At 50.6% G+C, this 27319-nt stretch overlaps 2 protein-coding genes across 2 annotated transcripts; one reads left to right on the top strand and one right to left on the bottom strand.

Moving 5' to 3' along the window:
• The first annotated feature begins 113 nt into the window (after window positions 1-113).
• GNMT (glycine N-methyltransferase) lies at window positions 114-2915 on the top strand. Its single transcript, XM_012448677.3, has 6 exons — window positions 114-351; window positions 1255-1382; window positions 1805-1921; window positions 2128-2270; window positions 2367-2488; window positions 2573-2915. Exons 1-6 carry the CDS (start codon window positions 146-148, stop codon window positions 2742-2744), a joined length of 888 nt encoding a protein of 295 aa, XP_012304100.1. The 5' UTR covers window positions 114-145; the 3' UTR covers window positions 2745-2915.
• On the bottom strand, window positions 1567-18852 carry PEX6 (peroxisomal biogenesis factor 6). Its single transcript, XM_012448676.2, has 17 exons — window positions 17971-18852; window positions 14347-14510; window positions 13859-13942; window positions 8546-8648; window positions 8324-8457; window positions 7535-7646; window positions 6958-7166; window positions 6039-6234; window positions 5771-5847; window positions 5487-5619; window positions 5204-5409; window positions 5006-5067; window positions 4651-4759; window positions 4276-4392; window positions 4106-4183; window positions 3827-3966; window positions 1567-3474 (listed from the first exon to the last, which is right to left on the bottom strand). The coding sequence occupies exons 1-17, from the start codon at window positions 18850-18852 to the stop codon at window positions 3338-3340; spliced, it is 2943 nt and encodes a 980-aa protein (XP_012304099.1). The 3' UTR covers window positions 1567-3337.
• Between the last annotated feature and the right edge of the window lie 8467 nt (window positions 18853-27319).

Raw genomic sequence — 27319 nt, 5'->3', positions numbered from 1 at the left:
GCTGGACAGCTTCAGGCGCCCTGCCCAAAGCCCAGCAGGGGCGTGTCCGAGAGCTCACCTGCCATTGGTCAGGTGGGGCCGTCGGCCGCGGAACGCCCGCCCTATAAGTTTGGAGCGGGTGGCTGCAGAGCCAGGCGGGCGCAGGATGGTGGACAGCGTGTATCGGACCCGCTCCCTGGGGGTGGCAGCCGAAGGGCTCCCGGACCAGTACGCGGATGGGGAGGCGGCGCGCGTGTGGCAGATGTACATCGGAGACACCCGCAGCCGCACCGCCGAGTACAAGGCATGGCTGCTCGGGCTGCTGCGCCAGCACGGCTGCCAGCGGGTGCTCGACGTGGCCTGTGGCACCGGGTGAGCCGAGGTGGGGGCCGGGGGCGTTGTGTAAGATCGGGGTCCAGCTCAGCCTGTACACGGGGCCGCAGGGCCACAGGGCCGGGCACGTCCGGGCGGCCTTTGCCGGCCTGGAGCGGTGGGACGCCAGGGCCAGGAACTGGTGCCTGCCCGGCAGAACAAGCACAGCGAGTGCCTGGGGAGGCCCGGGGTCGGGGCAGGGGTGCGCAGGGAGAGGCCAAGGAGAAGGGAGACTGTGAGTGAGGGTGTGGGCAGAAAAGTGAGGGTCCCTGGGGCTTTGGAGCCAGAGCCACAGACATTCCAGATATTCTGCCCGTGATGGCCTTGAGCAGTGTTAGCAGTTAACATTGCTCAGCATTTGCACCTGCCTTGCCTGGGACCAGGAGCTTTTGATACATCAGTTTTTCAAACACTCACAAAGCCCCATGAGGTTAAACAGTCATATTCTCCCATTTACTACTGAGGAAATAAGGCCTCAGCAAAGCAAAAGTCCAGCATACATCATCCAGTGAAGAGGAGATAACAGGCCCAGGTTAATTAAGGTCTGTCCTGTGCTCTAACCCACCATGTTCAACTGCCTCCTGTGCACACATATTTAACTTCGAGGAGCCTCAATTTGTCCATTTCTCAAATGGGAATAACACCATTTACCTCTCAGGATTGCCATGAGAATTACTGCACATTTGCAGAGTGCCTGGCTCTCAAGAGGTGCTTTTTTTAAAAAAAGTTGCCCTGTGGTGACAGGAAACAGATTGTGAGGTCAGTGGAGAGCGCCTGGGGAGAGGAGGCAGAGGAATGGACTCTGAAATGTGGAGACAAAAGTGTCTGGCCCAGGGTCTCCTCCTGGCCCTTCCAGGCTCCCCTGACTGCCTCCCTCTGCTGCTCTTTGCTGGCCCTGCCCAGGGTGGACTCCATTATGCTGGTGGAAGAGGGCTTCAGCGTGACGAGTGTGGATGCCAGTGACAAGATGCTGAAGTATGCGCTTAAGGAGCGCTGGAACCGGCGGCATGAGTCTGCCTTCGACAAGTGGGGTATGCACGTCTAGCCAGGCCCTCTCAGCTCAGCCACCAGGAACACCGTTCATTCTGCCTGGGGCTCCTTTAGGTGGGGGTGGGGGTGGAGCGTTGTGTTTTCCTCTGGGAGACAGCAAAATTACTGTCATTTCTCTGAAAAGCAAGGCTTAAGCTCCAGAATAAGATACAGGGTATGAAGAGCTGGTTTTAACTGTGTTTATGGCGTCTTGTCTCTCCCTTCAAAGAAAAACCCATAAGCACGGAGCCCTCCTTCCCAACCAGGGTTCCTCCTCCCTTGACCCCTCCTCTCTCCTCCCCTTAACTGAACAGGGAGTTTGTGTGTCTTGAGAAGAAACCCAGGCAGGACTGCACTTGGTGGAGGTGGCTGCCACCAGTACCATTGTGCCTCCCTGATTCCTCTTTCCCTTCCTGGCCTCCAGTCATCGAAGAAGCCAACTGGATGACTCTGGATAAAGATGTGCCCCAGCCGGCAGGGGGTGGCTTTGATGCTGTCATCTGTCTTGGAAACAGTTTCGCTCATTTGCCAGACTGCAAAGGTGAGAGAGGGTGTGGCTTTGGGCATGGTCCTTGCCTTGAGCTGTATCCCCTTTCACAGACCTCTGGGCACCTGCTCTCCTGCCAAAGCAGACTCTGCCTCTCTCTGCCTTGGCTCTGGCACCCCTGGGGAGGGGAGAGATGGGAGGGAGACTGGTGCTGGGGGCCCTGAGCAGATGAAAGCTTTCTGCCCCTGCCTGGAGCTCAGGGGACCAGAGTGAGCACCGGCTGGCGCTGAAAAACATTGCAAGCATGGTGCGGGCAGGGGGCCTGCTGGTCATTGATCATCGCAACTATGACCACATCCTCAGCACAGGCTGTGCACCCCCAGGAAAGAACATCTACTATAAGGTGGGGCCCTCTGGGGGCGGGGGGCAGGGGGAGTGAGGGTCCAGTGGCCCCAAGGTGGGTTACAGAGGCTAATGCAGCCTGCCCTACCACCTATAGAGTGACTTGACCAAGGACATCACAACGTCAGTGCTGACAGTGAACAACAAGGCCCACATGGTGACCCTGGACTACACAGTGCAGGTGCCAGGGGCTGGCCAGGATGGCTCTCCTGGCTTGAGGTACCACTTGGCTCAATGCGGGTGAGGTGGTAGTCAGGGGAGCTGAGGCCACCAGTCCTCATGGTTGCTGGGGCTCTGTTACAGTAAGTTCCGGCTCTCCTACTACCCGCATTGTCTGGCATCCTTCACGGAGTTGGTCCAAGCAGCTTTCGGGGGCAAGTGCCAGCACAGCGTCCTGGGCGACTTCAAGCCTTACAAGCCAGGCCAAGCCTACGTTCCCTGCTACTTCATCCATGTGCTCAAGAGGACAGACTGAGTGTGGCCTCAGCTCCCACAAGCCTCCACCCAGGCACTGCTAGGCTCTGTCTGGAAGATGGGGAACAGCAGCCACACACCAGGCCCAGCCTCTAGAGCAGACTACAGATGGGGTGCAGGCATGTGGGTTCCGCAGACGGAAGGGTAAACAATATATTCTGTGCCTTTTTCAGTTCCGGCATGCCTTGTGTTTATGTCAGAAGGATGAGGCTCCCATGATGCCCACTCCTGCCCTCCCCCAGCGCTTACTCCTCTCTCAGCCCTGCTCTTCCCCACGACAACCTTTCATGCCACACCAGTAGGGGGCGGCACACACTTTATTTTCAGCCACAGCATGAGCCCTCTCAGGGCCTAATCCCCAGAACCCAAGGCCCTGGCCCTCCTCCTGGAAGGAGAGGCAAGTAGGCAGGACATGTCTCTTGAGCTCTTGCTGCTGTCCCAATGCCACTTTGCACCCTGCAATCTCCTGGAGGGAGGTGGCCTCCAGGTGGGTTGGCAGAAGCCTGAGAAGGAGTCCTTCCCTCCTAGATCTCTCTGTGGGCTATTGAGGTACCTGCAGCCATGCTGGGTGGGGTCCCAGACCCTGGGGGGCTCCTAGCAGGCAGCAAACTTGCGCTGGATGCGCTTGTAGCGGAGCAGCTCCTGCTCACTGACCGAGGGTTGCAGCCGGGCAGCAGCCTGCAGCAAGTCCTCCATGGTGAGCATCAGTGCTGAGTTCCCTGGCTCCAGCCCTAGAGGCGACAAGTGGGGAGGTGAGGCCAGAGTCCCCATCCAGGCTGGGGAACAGAGGCTATGGTCTATGCCTAGGCAGGGGAGAGCCCTGGGAAGGTGCCTTCCTACTCAGGGTCTCTTAGATGTCAGTGATCCTCCCTCTGAAATCCAGAAGTAGATTTGTCTCCCACTAGCTTTTTTTTCTTAAATTTTTTTTTTTAGAGATGGGGTCTCTTTGTGTTGCCCAGGCTGGCCTCAAACTCCTGGGCTCAAGCAATCCTCCCACTTCAACCTCTCAAGTAGCTGGGACTCAGGTGCACCCAGCTCCCCACTAGCTTTTTAGTTGACCTCTCAGGCCGGCAAGTGGCTTACCTTCCTCCAGGTCATGAACCCTGCGTTTGAGGGCAGCTGTCATGGCATCAGAGCAGAGAGAGTAGAGGTCTGCACCCGTCAGCTGGGGAGGGCAGCAATCCAGCACGTTCACCAGGCTTACAGATGGCTCTAGTTTGAATCTGTTATGGGATACAGGAAGAAACAGTTGGCATCACCTCCCTCGAAAGCTGGTGCTTACCAGGTCATCCTGCATGTTGCATACATCCCCTAAGCATCCCAAAAGGCACAAGCCCTTTGCAGTCCCCTATCAGGGCATACTTGCGTGTGATGGCGCTCAGAACGTGTAGCTGGGAGGCTCGGTCCTCATTTGCCCCCACAAACACCAGCTTGTCAAATCTTTAGGGAGATAGGCAGATATAAGCGTCAGGGACCCCAGCCACGAGGGGTGAAGGAGGCACAGAATGAGGTGAGCGGCACAAGGGGCCCACCTGCCAGGCCGCAGAAGGGCAGGGTCCAGGAGATCTGGTCTGTTGGTGGCTCCAATTACAAACACATCCTGAGTGCTGTGCAGCCCATCCAGCTCGGCAAGGAGCTGAGACACCACCCTGGAGAGAAGGGAGCAAGAGTCCTTGGTGTCCCCTCAGACTCTGCCCCTGCCTGTGGTACCTTTCCTTACAGGAAGTCTCAACAGGGCCGTCTGCTCAGCTGTGCCCAGTGTGCCCCTCCAGGTAGGCCTCCATTCTCCTCAGTGGCCCCTGCCCAATTTCATGGCCCCTTTCAGCTTCCATTATATTATCTCAGAACTGAAATGGCAGGAACTTCTATCTGGACCCCCCAGCCTCCATTCCCACTCAGACCCCCACCTGTCCATCACTCCTCCAGAATCTCCACTTCGCCCCCGGCTTGGGGCCAAAGAGTCCAGTTCATCAAAGAAGATAATGCATGGAGCTGCAGCCCTGGCCCTGGCAAACACTGGAAAGAGAGGGGCCCACAGGAGGAGGAAGCTGGTGGGGAGTTGAAGTTAGGCAAGAGCAGGGAGGGAGGCTGGGATCTGACAATACAGCACTGGCACTCCAGGTACTAGACCCAGGTGGGCAGGAACCTGACTTGTGGAAAGGAGGATTAGGAATGACCATGAGTAGCCTGGGAGTGGGGGTGGTTTGGAGGCCATCGGGGTTTGGGAAGGATGAGAAGCCCTGCCCCTCCCTGCTTACTCACCTTCCCGCACATTCTCCTCACTTTGGCCCACATACATGTTAATGAGCTCTGGCCCCTTCACGCTGAGTGAGAGGATGTGAGAAGGATGTCAGATGCACATACACACAATCGACCTCTTGGGCAGCCCCTCCTGCCCCTGCTCCCCAGCCTGTTGCTGCCCCTGATCCACCCGCCATCCCTTCCAGGCCCCCTGGCCACCTGAGAAAGGTAAGGCTGCACTCAGTGGCTACTGCCTTGGCCAGGAGGGTCTTGCCAGTGCCAGGGGGCCCGTGGAGCAGAAGGCCTGAGCGTCTCAGGCCCAGGCTCAGTAGCTCAGGGTGCTCCAGGGGGAGCTGAATGGTCTCCAGGATCTCCTTCTTCACATCCTGCAGCCCACCCACATCATGCCAGGACACTGAGGGGATCTAGGAGATGGAAAGTACGAGGTTGGGATATGCTGGTGGAGGGGCTCCTGTCCCACCTCCAAGAATTGAGTCTCTACCTTGGGGGCTCCGACAGCCTGGGAGTGCGCTGTCTGCAGTTGCTCCAGTGCCTGCCCAAAGTCCTCAGCCAGGAGGGGAAAGCCGGCAGCACACAGCTCCCCCTCATCCTCCTCAGTCAAGCCACCTGCCAAACTGCAAAGAGGAACACAGGGAGGCCTCTGGAGGATCTCGCATGAGGCCTCCTCCCCATCAGCATCCATTCCCTTCTCCCTTCCTCACCACCCACCCATCTACATCCATTTCCTCTTTCCTCCTTTCCTCTCCTGTACCCAACTCCTCTTACCCTGAATTCTTGATCCTGGTGCAGGCTGCCCGGCTGCTGTGGGTCAGAAGGGCAAAGAGATCCCCTACCACAAAGCCCTAGGGACCACAGGAGAGGACATATGAGCAGGGCACAGTAGGCAGGACCCTTCAGGGGACTGTCCCCTAGCCAGAGCAGAGGCCCCTGTTGATGCCTTAGGGTTTTCTACTCTCACAGGGCAACAGGACTTAGTTCTTGTGACAAAAGCCAGGGACCTCCTAGAGGGCCAGTACTCTGCCTTGATACTCACTGCACACCGCCGTGCCAGCTGTGCCAAGTTCACCTCCTGACCCAGGGGAAGGTGGGCAGTGAGGGCCCGCAGTATGTTGAGCCGCTGCCCCTCTGACAGCGCAGGTACCTCCAGCTCATAAGGAAATGCTGTCTGCACATCAGCAGGCAGGTCCTGGGCCCGGCTTGTGGTGGCCACGACCAACAGGGGAGGGCAGCTGCAGGCAGAGGAATGGGCGCTGAGGGTGAGAACATGGCTGGCAGCTCCTGTGTACTGCCTTGTCCCAAGGTAGGCCCAGAAGGGCAGGGAGGTGAGATGGATGCTGGGATGGGATAGGGAGACAAGCATCTATCCCAGTTCCTAGATGGGGGAACTGTGCTTCCCCCTCACATTGAGGGCAGAGGCTGTGCTTTATCTTTAACCGAGTGTTCCCCAAGAAATGCTAGACCACAGACTCCTCCCTCTAGATCCCCCTAAGATGCTGAGCTCAGGGCTGTTTAGAGGGCAGCCAAATGGGCAGGAGATGACTGAGAAGCCACTGAGGGGTGAGAGATGGGAGGACTGAAAGGCTGAAAAGTAGGAAGGCTGGGCCTCCCACCCACTTTTTTTTTTTTTTTTAAGACGGAGTCTTGCTCTTATTCCCCAGGCTGGAGTGCAGTGGCACAATCTTGCTCACTACAACCTCCGCCTCCTGGGTTCAAGTGATTCTCCTGCCTCAGCCCCCTGAGTACCTAGGATTACAGGCACCCGCCACCATGCCCAGCTAATTTTTGCATTTTTAGTAGAGACGGTGTTTCACCATGTTGGCCAGGCTGGTCTAGAACTCCTGACCTCAAGTGATCCACCCACCTTGGCCTCCCAATGTGCTGGGATCACAAGCAGGAGCCACTGCACCTGGCTGGCCTCCCCGCCTTTGATAGACCCAGCTCTGTATAAATACCTGTTGTGGGGGTCCTCATCGAGGAGGAGGTGACGCAGCACAGCCACCACACGGGCATCCTCACCCAGCCCATCGCGGTCCCGGCCCAGAAGGTCCAAGCCTGTGAGTAACAGGACCGCAGGCCGGCAGCGGCGGGCCCGGGAGAAGACAGCCTGCAGTTTCGTTTCCACAGCCCCACTACTGTCTGCGCAGAGGCTGGAGCAGGGCACCTGGGGAGGGGGTCCCAATGGGTCTGCGAGTAAGAGGCAAGCATGACAAGGGCAGGAGAATGGCGGGGTGGGGGAGGAGTCAGAGGGCCATCTTTTTCTCTGGAGGACAGGGATGGGGAAGGTACCCTGGCCAAGTCCTATCTCTTTTTTACCCTACCCCATTCCCTGGACTGTCCACCAATATCTTGAAACCCTCTCCTTAAAAGTACCTCTCCGTGGCTGAGCATCATGGGAATATGCCTGACCCACTGGGCTGAAGTGTTAGGGCCTGTGAGTAGACAGAGGAGGGAGGCAAGAGGAAGCAGCAGAGACAGAATGTGAGCTGAGGAGGGGAAATAGTTGGGGTTCTACTCTCCAGAGACCCTTACCTTCAGTAAGTGGAGCCCAAGGTGACTACAGGCAGCGGCAACTACTGTGGTCTTCCCACAGCCCGGGGGCCCCCGTAGAAGGACACTGCTAGTTCCTGTCAGCAGGGTACCCCTGCAACCAGAGAACAGACATTCGTCTCCTCCATCTTGCCCAAACTTTAGAGTCCCCAGTAACAGAGGCCCTTGAATCTAGAAAGCAGACACACTTTTTCTCTCCTTGAGCCTCCCCGACCCCAGGCCAGGGCTGTCCCCATGTAGTAGTGAAGCTGTGTCTTTCACACCATTATGGTGTTCTGGCCGGGGCATGCAGCATATCCAACAGCCAAAGACGAATTCCCTTTGGCATCACTGTGCCATCAATAAAACCTCAACTGTTATGTCTGGTCTGAATGGTACTGAGAGGCATTGCAATGGTAGGGGGTCGGGGGAATGTGTGTCCACACTTGGGCCATTGGTATGGGGAGTTGTGTCCTTCAGGGCCAGGGCAGTAAAGTCCTGGATGGCCAGTGAGCTCCCTAAGGGGAAGGGCAGTCTCAGAAACAGCTGCCCCTGCTGGAGATTCTTCCTCCAGAGCCAGCCCTGGAGGCGGAGGTTATCCCAGGAAAGGAGCCTGGGAATTGGCTTACAGAAAGGAGTGTGCTGGTGGCCTGGACTGGACATACTGGTTTGAGGAAGGTCCTCCCAATTCCTCTCTGGCCAGTTCATTAGAAACTACCCATCTGGCTGCTGCTCCTCCAGGGATGTTCTAAGCAGGCTTTTCTCATACCCTGGGGTGGTGACTTCACTCACCCTGGCTGGAGGTGAGGCTTCAGGACAGCACAGAGTTCAGACACCAAGGTTTCCAGGCCTGGAGGAGACAAACTGCTCCAGAGAGCAGATTCCTCTGAAGGGAGCCATGGAACAGGGCTCAGGGTAGAACCCACCTGTGAAATGGAGGAAAAAGCTTTTGTTTGTAAAAATCATGTCTACCCCCTGCACTGGTCTATATCCATCCATCCCGCGGGGCCTCACCATGTACAAGGAGGTATGGGTGGTGTCGGCCAAGTAGGCGCTGGCTGGTCCATCTGGAGCTTCCCCAACTGTTTTCTTCACTTTAAAAAACATTTCCCACCACCTGCAGGAAAAAGACCCAATGAACCCCAGATAGAGTCCAAACACCATCCCCCTCCTCAAGTAAAAGGTTTCTCAATCACAGAGGACAAACAAGAGCACCGTAAGTATGTGTCCCGAGTCATGGTGGGGAAAAGGAATGCAGATGGGCTTTCTCATCTCCCTAACAGACCGCGCACAACTTGAGGGCAAGAACTATGCCTATCCTGCATCCCCCATGACAGCCATGAGAGCTCTGAGGGGGTATGTTTCTCCAGGAATGTGGCCTATGCACCCACACCAACAGCGGAAGCCGCTGCTGCACTAATCAATGGATCATCTGATTATTTCCACTGGCTTCAGTCTTCCCTCAAATACACAGCCACCAAGACCCCAAAAACCTCAGGGGGAAGGATCCTTTGGCTTTTATTTAATAATCCACAAAATCTCATTGCAGGCAGATTCCTTACTACCACCATCTGATGAATAATGGTTGTGTATTCTGGCTGCACATAGAATTATCTGTGAAACTTTAAAAAATAAACATTTCTCGGCCAGGCACCGTGGCTCATGCCTGTAATCCCAGCACTTTGGGAGGCCGAGGTGGGCGGATCACGAGGTCAAGAGATCGAGACCATCCTGGCCAACACAGTGAAACCCCGTCTCTACTAAAAAGTACAAAAAATTAGCTGGGCATGGTGGTGCGTGCCTGTAGTCCCAGCTACTCAGGAGGCTGAGGCAGGAGAATTGCTTGAAACTGGAAAACGGAAGTTGCAGTGAGCCGGGATCGTGCCACTGCACTCCAGCCTAGCGACAGAGTGAGACTCCGTCTCAAAATAAGTAAGTAAATAAATAAATAAATAAAAAACATTTCTCACACATTATATGATTCCATTCAGTAGATCAGTAGTTGCCAGAGGCTGGGGGAGGGAAGCTATATGGAATGACCGTTAATAGGTACAGTTTCTTTTTGAGGTGTTGAAAATGTTCTGGAATTAAACAGTGATGTTGGTTGTACAACCTTATGAATAAAAAAAACGAATTGTACACTTTAACAGTATGATTTCAGGCCAGTCGCAGTGGCTCACACCTGTAATCCCAGTACTTTGGGAGGCCAAGGCAGGTGGGTCATGAGGTCTGGAGTTTGAGACCAGCCTGGCCAACATGGTAAAACCCTGTCTCTACTAAAAAAACAAAAATTATCTGGGCATGGTGGCGGGTGCCTGTAATCCAAGCTTCTTGGGAGACTGAGGCAGAATACTGCTTGAACCTGGGAGGCAAAGCTTGCAGTGAGCTGAGATCATGCCACTGCACTCCAGCCTGGGCGACAGAGCAAGATTCTGTCTCAAAAAAAAAACAACAAAGTATTATGGTATGTGAATTTTATCTGTTGTTAAAATTAACCTATCTCCTTCCTTTGTGAAGGAAAAAAAGCAGAGGCTCCAGCCTCATCCTGATTCTGCTCCAATAAATCTGGTGTGGGGCTTAGGCACCTGTATTTTTTGAAAGCTTCCCCAGCAATTCTGATGCATAACCAGGGCTGCACAGTCGTTGGCTAGTGTCATAGTGAGTTAGGGTTATTCCGCCTACTAACAGGGAAGAGAATGGGTAGCAGGAACAGCTACTAACCCAATTTTCCAGATAAAGAAATGATGAACTACTTCCCTCTTTAATCCTCAGGCAGCAAGGCAATGACAGAGTGAGACTGTAACCTAGGCCTCCTTAAAGTCCAATCAGCCTGCAATTTCCTCTGCTCACACTGCCCCACGGTCTCAAAGCTGCTCTCTCTGGCAGCAAAGGGGTGTGAGAGTGCAGCAACTTGGAGGGGAAGGCATGCCAGGTTAGTATTATGAAACTCTTCTAAGTACTACAGTAAACCTAGAACATCAGGAAGTCTGAATCTGACTATAATTAATTATAAATAGGTGACAGTGGGCCTCTAACCTAGGATCTCGATCAAGCTGAACAGCTGAGTCATGGTGTGTACTACTCACCATGGAAGTCCTGCATAGGAATGAGATAAGGGACAACACTGTGGGGTAGGGAGAGACCACCTTCTTCAGTGGAGGGTGGTTGGACCACCTCAGTGAATAGAAGGGCCAGAGCTCTGGAACCTATGTGGACACTGCTAAGAAACACTGGGCTGTGCTGCAGCCAGCTAGATAGGTGACAGTAGAGCTGGCTCCCATGCAGCCTGGTTTGGGGAAGTGGAGCACCAGGGACAGGATGAAGAGGCTACATCACCAACAGTGGAATTCCTTTCCAGGGCTCACAGGAACCTTGGCAGGGCTTCCCTTCTCAAGCCCAGTGCAGCTTAAAACGCTCACTTCTAGCTGTCCTTGGACCCATTGGCCCACTCACCAACCCTGCTTTCCTTGGGGGGATAAGAACTATGTGCTCAGCACCCAGGAGGAAAGCAGGTGTCTATACGGTTGGGGGACAACAGAAGTTCAGGAACAGAACTGGCTTGCCAGCCTGTCTCATGAGATTCTAGTACCTATTTTCCTTTCAAAGTACAAAGAGTGGGCATTCTGTAGTTTTCCTACAGAAAGCTAGCTCAAAGGCATTTGCTAAATTTAAGACAGGAGATGGAGGTGGGAAGTGACTGCTAAGTGCCAGCCTGGCATTTTCCACCACTCATTGTGGACTTAATCTGGAAAACCTCAAAGAGGTTTAGGCTCAAAGTGGAGCCTAAATGAGGTTACACAGGGCACCACCTTTCTCCTTCCTTTGTGAAGGAAAAATAGCACAGGCTCCAGCCTCACCCTGATTCTGCTCCAGTAGATCTGGGGTGGGGGTTAGGCACCCTGAGATTGGGGGCACTGAGCACTGGCCAGAACCAAGCACTGGATATTGACCAGGGATTAATCAGGCACTCCAGACAAGGACTCTTTCTCCTGGCAAAGGATCCAGGCTGGGTATGCCACAGACCTTGGAAATGAAGGCTCTCATGCAAGGGTTAGTGCATCTATCAGCTGTGCTCTCTTTCTAGTAAATTGCTACAGGAAATGAGTCCAGAATAGAGGGACTGCTGGGATATAGGGCTATACGTTTTCCTCCCTACACATAAGGCCAAAGCAGTGTCTCAATTCTTTGCCTTACCATTTTTTTTTTTTTTTTTTTGAGATGGAGTCTTGCTCTGTCACCCAGGCTGGAGTACAGAGGCACAATCTTGGCTCACCTCAACCTCCGCCTCCCAGGTTCAAGCAATTCTCATGCCTCAGCCTCCCGAGGAGCTGGGATTATAGGTGTGCACCACCATGCCCAGGTAATTTTTTGTATTTTTAGTAGAGATGGTTTTCAACATGTTGGTTAGGCTGGTCTTGAACTCCTGACCTGGTGACCTGCACACCTCGGCCTCCCAAAGTGCTGAGATTGTAGCCGTGAGCTGCTGCACTCAGCCTGCCTCACCATTTTACATGGAACCTCTGTGGTCAGAGTCAACAGGAGGAGAAAAGCTGGATTCCTTATTTTGGGTTCTTGGCTTAGTTATGCTCTATTTCTTATTCTCTGTTAATAAGAAAGAGTAGCCCTCTCAAAAACAACATAAATCCCTCTTTCCCGTTTTCAGAGATAGGTTTGAGAAGTAGCTTGTGCACACTCCACAGAGAAATCAGAGCCTGCATATCCTTACATTGAGATATGGTATGGCCCAAGTCTTGGTCCAAACAACTCTGAGGTTGAGAATGGAAAGGAAAGAATCTCGCCTTGGTCTAGGCCATTAAACTCTTCTTCTTCTTCTTCATTTAAATTGGTACCTATTTATTTATTTATTTTTTGAGACAGAATCTTGCTGTGTCACCCAGCACTGTAGTGCAGTGACGTGATCTGGGCTCATTGCAATCTCTGCCTTCCGGTTTAAGTGATTCTCCCACCTCAGCCTCCTGAGTTGCTGAGATTACAGGCACCCACCACCACACCCAGCTAATTTTTGTATTTTTAGTAGAGACAGCGTTTCACCATGTTGGGCAGGCTGGTCTCAATTTCCTGACCTCATGATCTGCCCACCTTAGCCTCTCAAAGTGCTGGGATTACAAGCGTAAGCCACCGTGCCTGGCCCTGTTTGCTTGTTTTTTTGAGACAGTGTCTAGCTACGTTGCCCAGCCTTCCAAGTAGCTGGGATTACAAGTATGCACCACCATGCCTGACTGGTTCTTAACCTTTCTTCAGTCATACACTTGTTTGGGAACTGAAGGAGAGATGAATTTTCTCTCCAAAAAAAACGTACACAGTTTTGGGGTGGTGGCGCACACCTGTAATCCCAGCTGGAGACCGAGGCAGGCAGATCACTTTGGCTCGAGTTTGAGACTAGCCTGGGCAACATGGTGAAACCTGTCTCTATTAAAAAATTTTTTAAAAAAAGCTGGGCATGGTGACGTGAACCTGTAGTCCCAGCTACTGGGGCAGGGGCAGTGCTGAGGTGGGAAGATCACTTAAGCCTGAGAGGTAGAGGCTGCAGTGAGGTGTGATTGCACCACTAAACTCCAGCCTGGGTGACAGAGCAAAATCCTGTCTCCCTGTCTGTATGTCTGTCTCTCTCTCTCTCTCTCTCTCTCTCTCTCTCTCTCTCTCTCTCTCTCTCTCACACACACACACACACACACACACACACACACACAGAAAAAAAAGACAGAGGCCGGGTGTGGTGGCTTACGCCTGTAATCCCAGCACTTTGGGAGGCCGAGGCAGGTGCATCACAAGATCAGGAGTTCAAGACCAGCCTGACCAACACGGTGAAACCCCATCTCTACTAAAAATACAAAACTTAGCCAGGCATGGTGGCGCATGCCTGTAATCCCAGCTACTCAGGAGGCTGAGGCAGGAGAATCGCCTGAACCTGGGAGCCAGAGGTTGCAGTGAGCCGAGATCACACCACTGCACTACAGCCTAGGTGACAAAGTGAGACTCCATCTCAAAAAAAAAAAAGAAAAGAAAAGAAGTAAAAAGAGAAAGAACAGAAGGAAGGAAGGAAGAAGGGAGGGAGAGAGGGAAGGAGGAAGAGAAGGAAGGAGAGAGAGAGAAAGAATAGGGAGGGGAAGAGAGAGAGAAAGGGAGGGGGAGAAAGAAAGAAAAGAAAGAGAAAGAAAGAAAAAAGAGAAAGAAAAAAAGAAAGAAAAGTACATGACAACAAAATCCTCTTAGGCACAAATTACACACAATTTGGAGGGAGGGGATTGCAGAACTCATGCACCCAGGTTACAAATCCCAGCTATAGGATAGAAGGCAGCTGCATACCTGGGCAGTTTCTCTGGACTTCCTTCCAGGATCTCTACTTGCCCAGTTGTTGGCACACACAGAACATCCCCTTCCTGGACTACCCTGCAACACAGCAGTGGCCCTGGTCAGCTCACAATGGGAGTAATGAGCATGTGTTCATTATCACATGCCCACCCCCAACATGTAGACTACTTTTTGAGTCTACTGCCCACCCAGAGATCCCACACAGTTTTCCAAGGAACAAGTCAGACTTAGGATGAGCTAAGGGAAATGGTAGACTAGAAAAGGGTATCAGAGACAGGTGAGTGGCAGAGCCCAAATTAACCTCATGGTTCAGACTTCTCTTCCGTGGTCTTCCCTGATATACCAAGAGGCACCTACCACAATCTGTCTAAAATGTGGCTTCTTTTAACCAGGGCCTCTGGGGTACCTGGTTCTAAGGCATGGGATAGGAGGAATGTGATGAGGGTGAGATGCTATCCTCCTTAAAAGATTAGGTCGCTAACCTGGGTATCTGAAAGTGCTGGTAAAGAACACCGTCATAATTTCCATTAGTGCCGTAGTGGGGAGAAGACACAATTTCGATGTGTAACTCTCTGGCAAACGGAGGCCCAGGCAGCAATGAGCAGCTTCTTTTGTCTTCAGGTGCGATGGAGCCTTCCAAGTACCTCTATTAGAGAAATAATCACCACTTTATAACCTTCTCCTAAGGGAGCAGGCTCTATCCTGCCTCTTAGCAGCTAACATACCTATTTCCATCCTCTGTCTTTCCAATAACCACAAGACTTGTGAAAGGCGGGGCCTGAGGTAGCAGACTTGAAAACCTCTCCCTCTAATGGCACCAGGAAGAGAATGTCACCTCCTATCCTGACTCTGGCTCCAAAAAATTTCCCAGTAAAGAAAACCTTTCTGTGACACCTTTAACTTGGCCCAGAGCCAGTGAAATGGTAAAGATACGTATTCCCACAAGTTCTATGAGTGACACCAGGCACCCACTGGGATTAATATTAAGTGGACATTTGGGGAAACCCTGAATTCGGGCTGCGGAAAAAGCTGAAAGGGTTGGTTCAGTGGTTGGATGGTTCAATGAGCTCCACTCTTGCGTACTCCAGTAGTTTTCCTCCATTCAAGAGGAAACCTATATCCACTCCCATTCACATATATCTTATATCTCTACCTGACATCCCATAGTATTAACTGGCTACTCTAGGATTATTATCTCTACAATGGTAGAAATAGTCTATATCTACATGTGCTATTGAGCACTCGAAACGTGGCTAAAAAGATACAAACAAAACGAAAGAAATGTGGCTAAAGCAACTGAAAAAGTGGATTTGTTTTAATTTTTGTTGTTTTTTTGAGACAGAATCTTCCTCCGTCACCAGGCTGGAGTGCAGTGGTGCAATCTTGGTCACTGCAACCTCCGCCTCCCAGGGTCAAGCGATTCTCCTGCCTCAGCATCCCAAGTAGCTGGGATTACAGGCGCTCACGAACACGCCCAGCTAATTTTTGTATTTTTAGTAGAGATGGGGTTTCACCATCTTGACCAGGATGGTCTCCATCTCTTGACCTTGTGATCTGCCTGCCTCGGCCTCCCAAAGTGCTGGGATTACAGGCGTAAGCCACCACGTCCAGCCTTTTTTTTTTTGAGACTGTCTTGCTCTGTTGTCCATGCTGGAGTAGAGTGCAACAGCACAGTCTTGGCTCACGGCAACTTCTGCTCCTGGGTTCAAATGAGTGTCCTCATGCCTCAGCCTCCTGAGTAGCTGGGGCTACAGGTGTGTGCAACACCATGCCGGGCCAATTTTTGTATTTTTTAAAAAAATAGAAATGGAGTTTCACCATGTTGGCCAGGCTTACTTTATTTAGTTTTAATTAATTTAAATTTAAAAAGCCACAAAGTGGCTGGTGGCTTCCATATCGGACAGTATCATCTAAACCATATATCTACTGTATTTGTACACCTAAACACAACTTTTTCTTTTTCTTTTGAGACAGAGTCTCACTCTGTCACCTAAGCTGGAGTGCAGTGGTGCGATCTGGGTTCACTGCAACCACTGCCTCCCAGGTTCAAGCAATTTTCCTCCTTCAGCCTCCCTAGTAGTTGGGATTACAGCGTTGCGTCACCATGCCAGGCTAATTTCTGGCCGCCTTCTTCTTTCTTTCTTTTTTTTTTTTTTTTGAGATGGAGTTTCCCTCTTGTTACCCAGGCTGGAATGCAATGGCACGATCTCGGCTCACCGCAACCTCTGCCTCCTGGGTTCAGGCAATTCTCCTGCCTCAGCCTCCTGAGTAGCTGGGATTACAGGCACGTGCCACCATGCTCAGCTAATTTTTTTGTATTTTTAATCAGGATGGTCTCGATCTCTTGACCTCGTGATCCACCAGCCTCGGCCTCCCAAAGTGCTGGGATTACAGGCGTGAGCAACCGCGCTCGGCCTTTCTTTTTTTTTTTTTTAACACATGAAAGTTTATTTTTTGTCACTTTTTTTTTTTTTTTCTTTAAAAAGACGGGGTTTCACCATGTTGGTCAGGCTGGTCTTGAACTCCCGACCTCAGGTGATCCACCCACCTTGGCCTCCAAAGTGCTTGGATTACAAGTGTGAGCCACCACGCCCAGCCTATTTTTTGTCACTCTTATGTCTGTTGTGGTGAACTGGTGCCTCTTTACTCAGTAACCCATGAAAATGGAAAAACTATTATCTGTTCTACAACTTTCTTCTTGAAGTAAAGGCAGAAACCAAAAACTTCCCTTGGATGTATTTAATAAAATATTAAAATTAAACACCAGGCACCAAAGATAATAGAGACTCCTTTCCTTCAAGGCATTTACAATATATAATTGGGGATTAGATAGATTATGTCATAACAAGACAGAATAGAATAAATGCTATAAAAAAGATAGAAAACGCTATAGGAGGAAGTGCTAAATTTGTGGCTACCAGATCATGAAAGGCTTTGTGACAAAGATGTCATCTTTAGATGGCTCTTGAGGGAAAGGAAGATAGGATTTTAACAGATGAGGCTAAAATAGGAAACAATTTGAAGTCAAAGATAAGCATAAGCAAAAGCACAGCAATATCATCCTCCATATTATAAAGCACAATATTGAATATATTGTAGCAATTCAGTAAACTAATTCGATTGAGTAGCTTAATGTACACATCTGGAACTTCACTTTTTTTTCTTTTTGAGACAGTCTCGCTCTGCCATCCAGGCTGGAGTGCAACGGTATGGTCTGGGCTCACTGCAACCTCTGCCTCCAGGGTTCAAGTGATTCTCCTGCCTCAGCCTCCCAAGTAGCTAGAATTATAGGCATGCACCACCACAACTGAACCTCACCTCAATGGATGAAAGTCTTTCCTATGCCTGACTACATTATGGAGGCTTATGTTTTGATCATAGGAAATGGATAAATAGGCTGAGCGCAGTGGCTCACGCCTGTAGTCCCAGCACTTTGAGAGGCCGAGGCAGGTGGATCACCTGAGGTCAGGAGTTCGAAACCAGCCTGACCGATATGGTGAAACCTCGTCTCTACTATAATTACAAAAATTAGGTGGGCATGGTGGTGTGGGCCTGCAGTCCTAGCTACTCAGGAGGCTGAGACAGGAGAATCACTTGAATCACTTAAACCCAAGAGGCGGAGGTTGCAGTGAGCCGAGATCCACTGCACTCCAGCCTGGGCGACAGAGCAAGACTCCATCTTAAAAAAAAAAAAAAAAAAAGAGGCTGGGTGTGGTGGCTCATGCCTGTAATCCCAGCACTTTGGGAGGCTGAGGCGGGTGGATCACTTGAGGTCAGGAGTTCGAGATCAGCCTGGCCAACATGGTGAAACCCTGTCTCAATACAAAATAAAAATAAAAAAATAAAAATAAAGAAAAGAAAATGAATACGGTTAAGAAACATTATGTTCAGGGGGTTTCCTTTTTTGGCTTTGGGGCCCCCCTCCCTCTGTCTCTGTATTGGGGAGCTTAAAAAATAAAAATAAATAAATAAACATTATGCTCAAAGTCCAAGACAATATGGAGCACGAGTCCTAAATGCTAAGGCTCTAGTCTTCCAATTTACCTAAGACAGAGAAGTAGGTATAAGGAAGAGGAAGCACTCCTGACCTCAGTCCTTTATCCTACCTGAATTCTGAGCTCTCCCACTTCCAGGGGGTCACAGCCAAGATTAAAAGCCAAAGTGGCAGGGACGAGCGCCAGTCCGTCAGCGAGGGGCTCTCCCAGCTGGCCAGAGCTGGGTCCCAGTCTATCAGAGAGGTCCCATCGAGGGTCTAGGACCTGCACCCTGGCCAAGTGCGGCTGTGAAGTGTTCGATGACTCTCCAGCCCGGGCCACCCACACCCATTCGCCCTGGAAGAGGCCAAGGCCACGGAGACACCTCCGGCTCACCCCCAGTGAATCTCCAGTCCCTCCCAGAACTCCCTGGAGTCGCCGGACTGTGCCAGAAACCGCAAAGGAGGACACTACGGGCGGGGGTAGGGGCTGATTGGTGTCCCCAGACTCTGGGCACAGTCTGGCCCGCCCGCGGAGCTCAGTCACAGCCAGCCGAGTTCCTGGGCCTAGCAGCCCTTGCAACGCGGGCCGCGTCTCCAGCACCCGAGGTCCGGGCACTGGCAGAGTCTCTCCGCGCCTCACCAGCAGCGGCCCGACTCGCGGTCCGAGCCCAGGCCCCAGCGAGGTGCCAAGCAGTGCCCAGCCTAGCGCCGGGGGCCGCCGCACAGGCCGCGCCCTAACCCAGGTCCCAGAGCCCAGTGCCAGGAGCCGCAACAGCGCACGGCTAACCAGTAGCTGCGGGGGCCCGGGCCCCTGCTCTTCGGTGCCGGCGCCCGGCCCCTCCAGGGCTGCCACCAGCAGCGCCGGCCCTACCGGGCTCTCCCCTGCAGGCCGCAGGGCCAACACCAGTCCCAGCCCCGCCGCCGGCCATGGGCCCCCGGGCGGCAGCAGCACCGCCAATGGAGGTATCTCGGTCGGAAAGGGCTCCAGGACCCGCAAGACAGCCAGCGCCATGGTGACAGGAGACCAACGAAGAGGGTGAAGGAGCACGGCTTCCGGAGCCAGCGAGCCAGATGACTCGGCTGCGCGAGCGCCGCTTCCGCTTCCGTCAGGGGAGGCCGGAGGAAAAGGGGAGGGGCGTCCGGTGCCGCGAGCTTGCTCTGGGAGTGTTCGCCGCGCCTTAGATTGATCTGCCCCGTGCCTCGATGGCAGTAACCCTCATCACTGCGGTTGCTTAGCGTTTACGCATGCGCCCTTTGAACCTGTGCTTACAGGGATTTATCTTTGCCTTCTAGGGGAGTAATGTCTTCTCAGCTGTCTTGCCCCGTAGCGTGTACGTAACAGTTTATTGACTGATGGATGGTCAGCATACCGGGGATGACTGGGCCCAGTGCTGGGAGCTCTAGGTGAAATGTTTAGGAAGGAGTCCGCTCCTCTGCGGAACTCCTACAGTTTCCCCTGTGGAACTGTGAGCTTTGAGGGTTGCAGGAAAAGTTGCAGGAGGGCGTAGCAGGATTAGAAAACTGTCTCACCCTTGCTTATAGGTATATAGTGGCTGCTGAGTGAATTACTAGATGTGATTCATACAGCCTTGAAGTGCTTGGTGCCGCCATACATGTTCCAGCATATCTTGCACAAAACCCATGTTCCAGCACTTTTTGCCCTGTTCATTGTTCGGTTTGTTTTACCAAACTTGAGCTGAAGACAAAGCAGCTTCCTTTTTTCACCCCCCAAATCCTTGCAGACTGGAAACTCATTCACTTTCTATCCTAGAGAGGGGCAGGTAGCAGGGCAGGCAGAAGGAAAGGAGTTCAAGGCTTCTGTCAACATGGCACCAACAGTCGACTTCCTGCCTGTGCTGTTACTTAGATTCCATCCTTGTCTTCATCTCCACTGTTCTGTACAAGCCACATTTCCTTTTTTTTTTTTTTTTTTTTTTTTGAGGACAGGGTCCTATTCTGTCACCCAGGTTGAAGTGTAGTGGCACAATCACAGTTCACTGCAGCCTCCACATTCCAGGCTCAAGTGATCTCCTACCTCAGCCTCCCGAGTAACTGTAGCTGGGACCACAGGCACATGCCACCATGCCCAACTAATTTTTAGTTTTTGAGACGGAGTTTCTGTTTTGTTGCCCAGGCCGGAGTGCAATGGTGCCATCTCAGCTCACGGCAATCTCCGCTTCCCAGATTCAAAGATTCTCCTGCCTCAGCCTCCCAAGTAGCTGAGATTACAGACGTGTGCCACCACACCCAGCTAACTTTGTATTTTTAGTAGAAACTGGGTTTCACCATGTTGTTCAGGCTGGTCTCCAACTCCTGGGCTCAAGTGATCCACCTGCCTAAACCTCCCAAAGTGCTGGGATTACAGGCATGAGCCACTGAGCCTCGCCTAATTTTTTATTTTTTATTTTTATTTATTTATTTTTTTTTTGAGATGGAGTTTCGCTCTTGTTATCCAGGCTGGAGTGCAATGGCGCAATCTCGGCTCACCACAACCTCCGCCTCCTGGGTTCAGGCAATTCTCCTGCCTCAGCCTCCTGAGTAGCTGGGATTACAGGCACGCGCCACCATGCCCGGCTAATTTTTTGTATTTTTAGTAGAGACGGGGTTTCACCATGTTGACCAGGATGGTCTCGATCTCTTGACCTCGTGATCCACCCGCCTCGGCCTCCCGAAGTGCTGGGATTACAGGCATGAGCTATCATGTCCTTTCTTTTTTTTAATTTTTAAATTTTTTTGAGATGGACTCTTACTCTGTCGCCTAGGCTAGAGTGCAGTGGCGCAGTATCAGCTCACTGCAACCCCCAACTCCCAGGTTCAAGCAGTTCTCCTGCCTCTGCCTCCCAAGTAGATAGGACTACAGGCACACACCACCATGCCTGGCTAATTTTTGTATTTTTTAGTAGAGATGGGGTTTCATGTTAGCCAGATGGTCTCGATCTCCTGACCTTGTGATCGCCTCAGCCTCCCAAAATGTAGGGATTACAGGCGTGAGCCACTGCGCCCAGCTTCTTCTTCTTTTTTTTTTTTTTTTTTTTTCTGAGATGAAGATTCACTCTTCTTGCCCAGGCTAGAGTGCAATGGCCCTGTTGCAGCTTACCTCAACTTCCGCCTCCTGGGTTCAAACAATTCTCCAGCCTCAGCCTCCTGAGTAGCTGGGATTACAGGTGCCTGCCACCACACCTAGCTAATTTTTTGTATTTTTAGTAGAGACAGGGTTTCACTATGTAGGTCAGGCTGGTCTCGAACTCCTGACCTCAGATGATCCACCTGTCTCAGCCTCCCCAAGCGCTGTGATTACAGGCATGAGCCACCGTACCTGGCTGAGGCAGTCTTCTTTTTGTATGTTAAACATTCTTGAAAATTTGAAAGACAAACATATGAAAATTATTAGATTTACACGTTATAAGGGGCTGGGTGCAGTGGCTCATGCCTGTAATCCCAGCACTTTGGGAGGCCGAGGTGGGTGGACTGCTTGAGGCCAGGAGTTCGAGACCAGCCTGGCCAACATGGAGAAACCCCCTCGCTACTAAAAATAATAAAAAAAAATAGCCAGGCGTGGTGGCAGGCACCTGTAATTCCAGCTACTCGGGAGGCTGAAGCAGGAGAATCGCTTAAGCCCAGGACACAGAGGTTGCAGTGAGCCGAGATAGCGCCACTGCATTCCAGCCTGGGCCTGGAACGAGACTCTGTCTCAAAAAAATATTTAAAAAGGCCCGGCGGGGCTGGAAGAGCGGGAAGCCAGGAGCTGGAGCACTGCTGTCGGAGACGCAGACAGGCCCTATCTCTGGCTGCTAGACCATGCTGAGCTGAGCACGCGGCAGGCTCGCCTCAGGACTGTGGAGAACACACGCACCGCTGTCCAAGGTCGCCCATAGGGCCTGCAAGCCTTTGGCCAACCTGAACAAGAGGACAGAGGAGACGCCCCGTACCTTGGATCCAGCGCTGCTGGAGTTCCTGGTGTTCCCGCTCTCCAGGAAGCCACTCATATGAAGCATCAACAAATGAATTAATTAATGAAGAATTCGCTGGGCACGGTGACTTACGCCTGTAATCCCCACACTTTGGGAGGCTGAAGCTGGCAGATCACCTGAGATCAGGAGTTCGAGACCAGCCTGCCCAACATGGCGAAACCCCGTCTCTACTAAAAATATATATACACAAAAATTTGCTGGGTGTGGTGGTGCGTGCCTGTAATCCCAGCTACTCAGGAGGCTGAGGCAGGAGGATCGCTTGAACTCTGGAGGCGGAGTTTGCTGTGAACCGACATCATGCCACTGCACTCCAGCCTGGGCGACAGAGCGAGACTCTACCCCCCCCAAAAAAAAAATTACCACAGGCAGCTAGGATGACCCATCAATGTAAGAAACAAGAAGAAGTGGAGCAGCATTAGTTCACAATTAAAAAAATAAAAAACACAACAGCCAACTTTTCTTAATACCACATACCTTTTAAAACACAGGCGGGTAATAAGTGGAAGAGACGAATGTTTCTTTCTCTTCTACATTGACTGTTCTTATTCCACTGGTTTCTTTAGCAGGACTGTTCTACTCAGCCTCGGTGGAAGAAAACTTCCCACAAGGCTGCACTAGCACAGCAAGCCTTTGCTTTTACAGTCTTCTCTTGCCTATCACCATACCAGTGTATGTATTCTCCATCTTTGGACTTGGATGGGTATTAAACTCTTCAGGCATAATTGACGCAGCTAGAGTCAATATGCTGTATTTATTCATGATAGCTCTTAGGCATCTATCTCTGAAAGCTCAACTGGATGGAATTTAGTTTGCAGGAAAGAGACTTTGCTTTGTGCATATCAGACTTAGGACTGTGGGAGGCTTAAGTTGCAGACACTTCTTTTATTTTACTCTTGCTCTGCCCTTGTGTTTTGAAGGTTCTGACTTATAACTGCTGTATCAGAGGAAACATTTTGACAGTGTCTTGTTGGAGATGAATATCCCCAATTGTCATGTCATGACTGTTTCTTATTCCATTCATCTAAAAGTCATTGAAATTTTGTTTTGCTTGTTTGTTTAGCTTTAAAGTCTTTGGTAAAGTCACATGTTAGGGATGACTGAAATAATTCTAAAGGAGTGATGCTGGAATCGTCTCTCTAAGGGAGAGAAATGCATTTGAACAAGTGTGGTATAAAACCATATAATCAAATAGAAATTTCAGGTACTTAAAAAAGTTGAGTTTATAAAATTACCTTCATTTCTTTTTTTTTTTTTTTTTTTTTTTTTTTTTTTTTGAGACGGAGTCTCGCTCTTGTTACCCAGGCTGGAGTGCAATGGCGCGATCTCGGCTCACCGCAACCTCCGCCTCCTGGGTTCAGGCAATTCTCCTGCCTCAGCCTCCTGAGTAGCTGGGATTACAGGCACGCGCCACCGTGCCCAGCTAATTTTTTTTGTATTAATAGAGACGGGGTTTCACAATGTTGACCAGGATGGTCTCGATCTCTCGACCTCGTGATCCACCCGCCTCGGCCTCCCAAAGTGCTGGGATTACAGGCTTGAGCCACCGCGCCCGGCCTTCCTTCATTTCTTTGACATTAGTTGTTTATATTAACAATAAAGATGTTGACACTTTACCATAAAAAATAAACCAGTTTGCAGTAATATAAATAAATATATATATATATATATTTACTGTAAACTGGTTTATTTTTTATGGTAAAGTGTCAACATCTTTATCGTTAATAAAGTGATGTATATATATATATATATATATATATATATATATGCACACATCAGCTGCAGTGGTTCACACCTGTAATCCCAGCACTTTGGGAGGCTGAGGTGGGCGGATCATGAGGTCAGCAGATAGAGACCATCCTGGTTAACACGTCATTACTAAAAGTATAAAATTTAGCTGGGCATGGTGGCGTATGCCTATAGTCCCAGCTACTCAGGAGGCTGAGGCAGGAGAATCGCTTGAAGCCAGGAGGCAGAGGTTGCAGTGAGCCGAGATCGTGCTACTGCACTCCAGCCTGGTGACAGAGTGAGACTCATCTCAAAAGAAGAAAAAAAAAAAGGCCAGGCATGGTGGCTCACTCCTGTAATCCCAGCAGTTTGAGAGGCCAAGGTGGGTGGATCACCTGAGGTCAGGAGTTAGAGAACAGCCTGGCCAATATGGCAAAACCCTGTCTCTACTAAAAATATAAATAAATTAACCAGGCTTGGTGGCAGGCACCTGTAATCCCAGCTACTCAGGAGACTGAGGCAGGAGAATTGCTTGAACCCAGGAGGCGGAGGTTGCAGTGAGCTGAGATCATGCCATTGCACTCCAGTCTGGGCAACAGAGTGAGACTCTGTTTGAAAAAAATATATAAAAATAAATAAAATGAAATAGCATGCAAGAATGTCCTAACCAGGAACCATGACTTGTGTCATGACTTGTGGGAGACTGAGGCAGAAGGATAACTTGAACCCAGGAATTTGAGGCTATGATTGTGCCACTGCACTCCAAGTGGGTGACAGAGCAAGACCTTGTCTCTTAAAAGACAGAAAATTTGGCCATGTTCGGTGGGTTATGCCTGTAATCCCAGCACTTTGGGAGGCCGAGGCGAGTGGATCATCTGAAGTCAGGAGTTCGAGACCAGCCTGGCCAAGATAGTGAAACCTCGTCTCTACTAAAAATACAAAAATTACTGGGCTCATTGGTGGGCACCTGTAATCTCTGCTACTCGGGAGACTGAGGTAGGAGAATTGCTTGAACCCTGGAGGCAGAGGTTGAGGTTGTGGTGAGCCGAGATCGCACCATTGCACTTTAGCCTGGGCAACAGAGCAAGACTCCATCTCAAAAAAAAAAAGAAAAAAGAAAAAAATACCAAAAACTAAATAATATTCTAGGTACCTAGATTCACATGGATGAAAGTTCCCATTTGGTAGTCCTACTATATGTGGCTTGGTCCCCTAGCTCCCAGAGGAACCAAGGACTGGTGGTTGGGCCTAAAGAGGATATGCCTGCTTTACACAGCAGCAGGCAAGCTCTAGGCCTCAGGACTTTGGTGCTCCTCGAGGTCTTGGAGATGGGTAAAAATGTCTGTTATCTTGCCTAGATCAGCACTCATACAGATACAAATACCCATTCACAAATAAATGTCCTTTCTTCCAAGGCTTTTCTTCCAGCAGATAATAGCTGGCACGTAGTCCACTTTGTGTTACCCTGAAATTGTCATTAGTCACTGAAGGCCAAATACTATTTCTCTAAGATAGCCAGGACCCTATGTTTGCGATCTTCACTTCCTCACCTGTTGATGCCCACTCTTCCACTCACTAAAAACGTTCTTCTACTCTGAAAAAATTACCCATAATCTCTAATTGCAGAATCAAGGTGATGCTGTTCCATCTTTCTCTGACACTACTGACCAATCCTCCTTTATTTCCTTTGCCATCATGACACCAGTTTTCCTCCCACAACTCTGACCACTTCCAGAAATCATCCTCAATTCCTCCCTTTCCATTACCATCCCCCAACAATCCAATGAATCACCATATCCTGTTGATTCTACACATTTCCATGCTCCATCCTCTCTTCTCCATCCCCATGGCCACTGTCTTGTAACATTGCTCTCCTGGGTAAGGGACACAGGTGTTTGTTTTCGTTTTGAGATGGAGCCTCACTCTGTTGCCCAGGCTAGAGTGCAATGGCACAATGATGAATCACTGCAACCTCTACCTCCCGGGTTCAAGCAATTTTCCTGCCTCAGCCTCCCGAGTAGTTGGGATTACAGGCACCCACCATCATGCCTGGCTAATTTTTGTATTTTTGTAGAGACAAGGTTTTGCCAGGCTGGTCCTGAACTCCTGACCTCAGGTGATCCGCCCTCCTCAGCCTCCCAAAGTGCTGGGATTATAGGCATAAACCACCATGCCCACCCTGTTTTCTTTTTAAGACTAAATACTATATTTTATTTTATATAGAATTTTTAAAAATTATTTATTTTTTGTACATGAATAAGTTCTTTAGTGGTGATTTCTGAGATTTTGATGCAGCCATCACCCAAGCACTGTACACTGTACCCAATGTGTAGTTTTGTTTTTTTTTTTTGAGATGCAGTCTTGCTCTGTTGCCCAGGCTGGAGTGCAGTGGCACGATCTCAGCTCATTGCAACCTCTGCCTCCTAGGTTCAAGTGATTCTTCTGCCTCAACCTCCCAAGTAGCTGAGACTACAAGTGAGCACCACCACGCCCTGCTAAGTTTTGTATTTTTAAGTAGAGACAGAGGTGTCACCATATTGCCAGGCTGGTCTAAAACTCCTGACCTCATGATCCTCCTGCCTCGGCCTCCCAAAGTGCTGTGATTACAGGTGTGCGCCACTGCGTCTGGCCTTTTTTTTTTTTTTTTTTGAGACGGAGTTTTACTCTTGTCATCCAGGCTGGAGTCCAGTGACACGATTTCAGCTTACTGCAACCTCCGCCTCCCAGGTTCAACTGATTTTCCTGCCTCAGCCTCCCAAGTAGCTGGGATTACAGGGCTGTGCTGACACACTCAACTAATTTTGTATATACATATTTTTGAGACAGAATTTCGTTCTTGTTGCCCAGGCTGGAGTGCAATGGCGCAATTAATTTTGTATTTTATTGGCGCGCCCCTCTAGTCATACTAGTCGGGAGGCAGAGGCAGGAGAATCACTTGAACTTGGGAGGCAGAGGTTGCAGTGAGCCAAGGTCACACCACTGCATTCCAGCCTGGCCACAGGGCGAGACTCCATCTAGAAAAAAAAAATGTATTTTTAGTAAAGACCAGGTTTCTCCATGTTGGTCAGGCTGGTCTCGAACTCCTGACCTCAGGTGATCAGCCTGCCTCGGCCTCCCAAAGTGCTGGGATTTCAGGTGTGAGCCATCGTGCCTGGCCCCAATATGTGGTCTTTTTTTTTTTTTTGAGACAGAGTCTCGCTGTGTCACCCAGGCTGGAGTGGAGTGGCTTGATCTTGGCTCACCACAACCTCCGATCCCAGGTTCAAGCAATTCTCTGCCTCAGTCTGCTGAGTAGCTGAGATTAACGTGCCCACCATTATGCCCGCTAACTTTTTGCATTTTAAGTAGAGACGGAGTTTCACCATCTTGGCCAGGCTGGTCTTGAACTCCTAATCTTGTGATCCACCTGCCTCGGCCTCCCAAAGTGCTGGGATTACAGCCGTGAGCCACTGTGCCAGGCCAAATGTGTAATCTTTTATCCCTCATTCCCCTCCCATTCTTTCCCTCTGAGTCTGCAAAGTCCATTGTATCATTCTTACGCCTTTGCATCACAGGTTTGTTTTTTTTGTTGTCATTGTTGTTTTGAGACAGGGTCTTGCTCTGTTGCCCAGGCTGGACTGCAGTGGTGTGATCTAGGCTCACCGGAATCTCCACCTCCCAGGTTCAAGTGATTGTCCTGTCTCAGCCTCCCAAGTAGCTGGGATTACAGGCATGCACCACCACACCTGACTAATTTTGTTGTTGTTGTTGTTGTTGTTGTTGAGACAAAGTTTCACTCTTGTT

Source organism: Aotus nancymaae, unplaced genomic scaffold (genome assembly GCF_030222135.1).
Source record: "Aotus nancymaae isolate 86718 unplaced genomic scaffold, 86718_ANA_hifiasm-v0.15.2.pri h1tg000040l, whole genome shotgun sequence".
NCBI lineage: Eukaryota > Metazoa > Chordata > Mammalia > Primates > Aotidae > Aotus > Aotus nancymaae.
The sequence above is the reverse complement of the archived record's forward strand: the minus strand, read 5'-3'. Positions and strand labels throughout refer to the sequence as shown.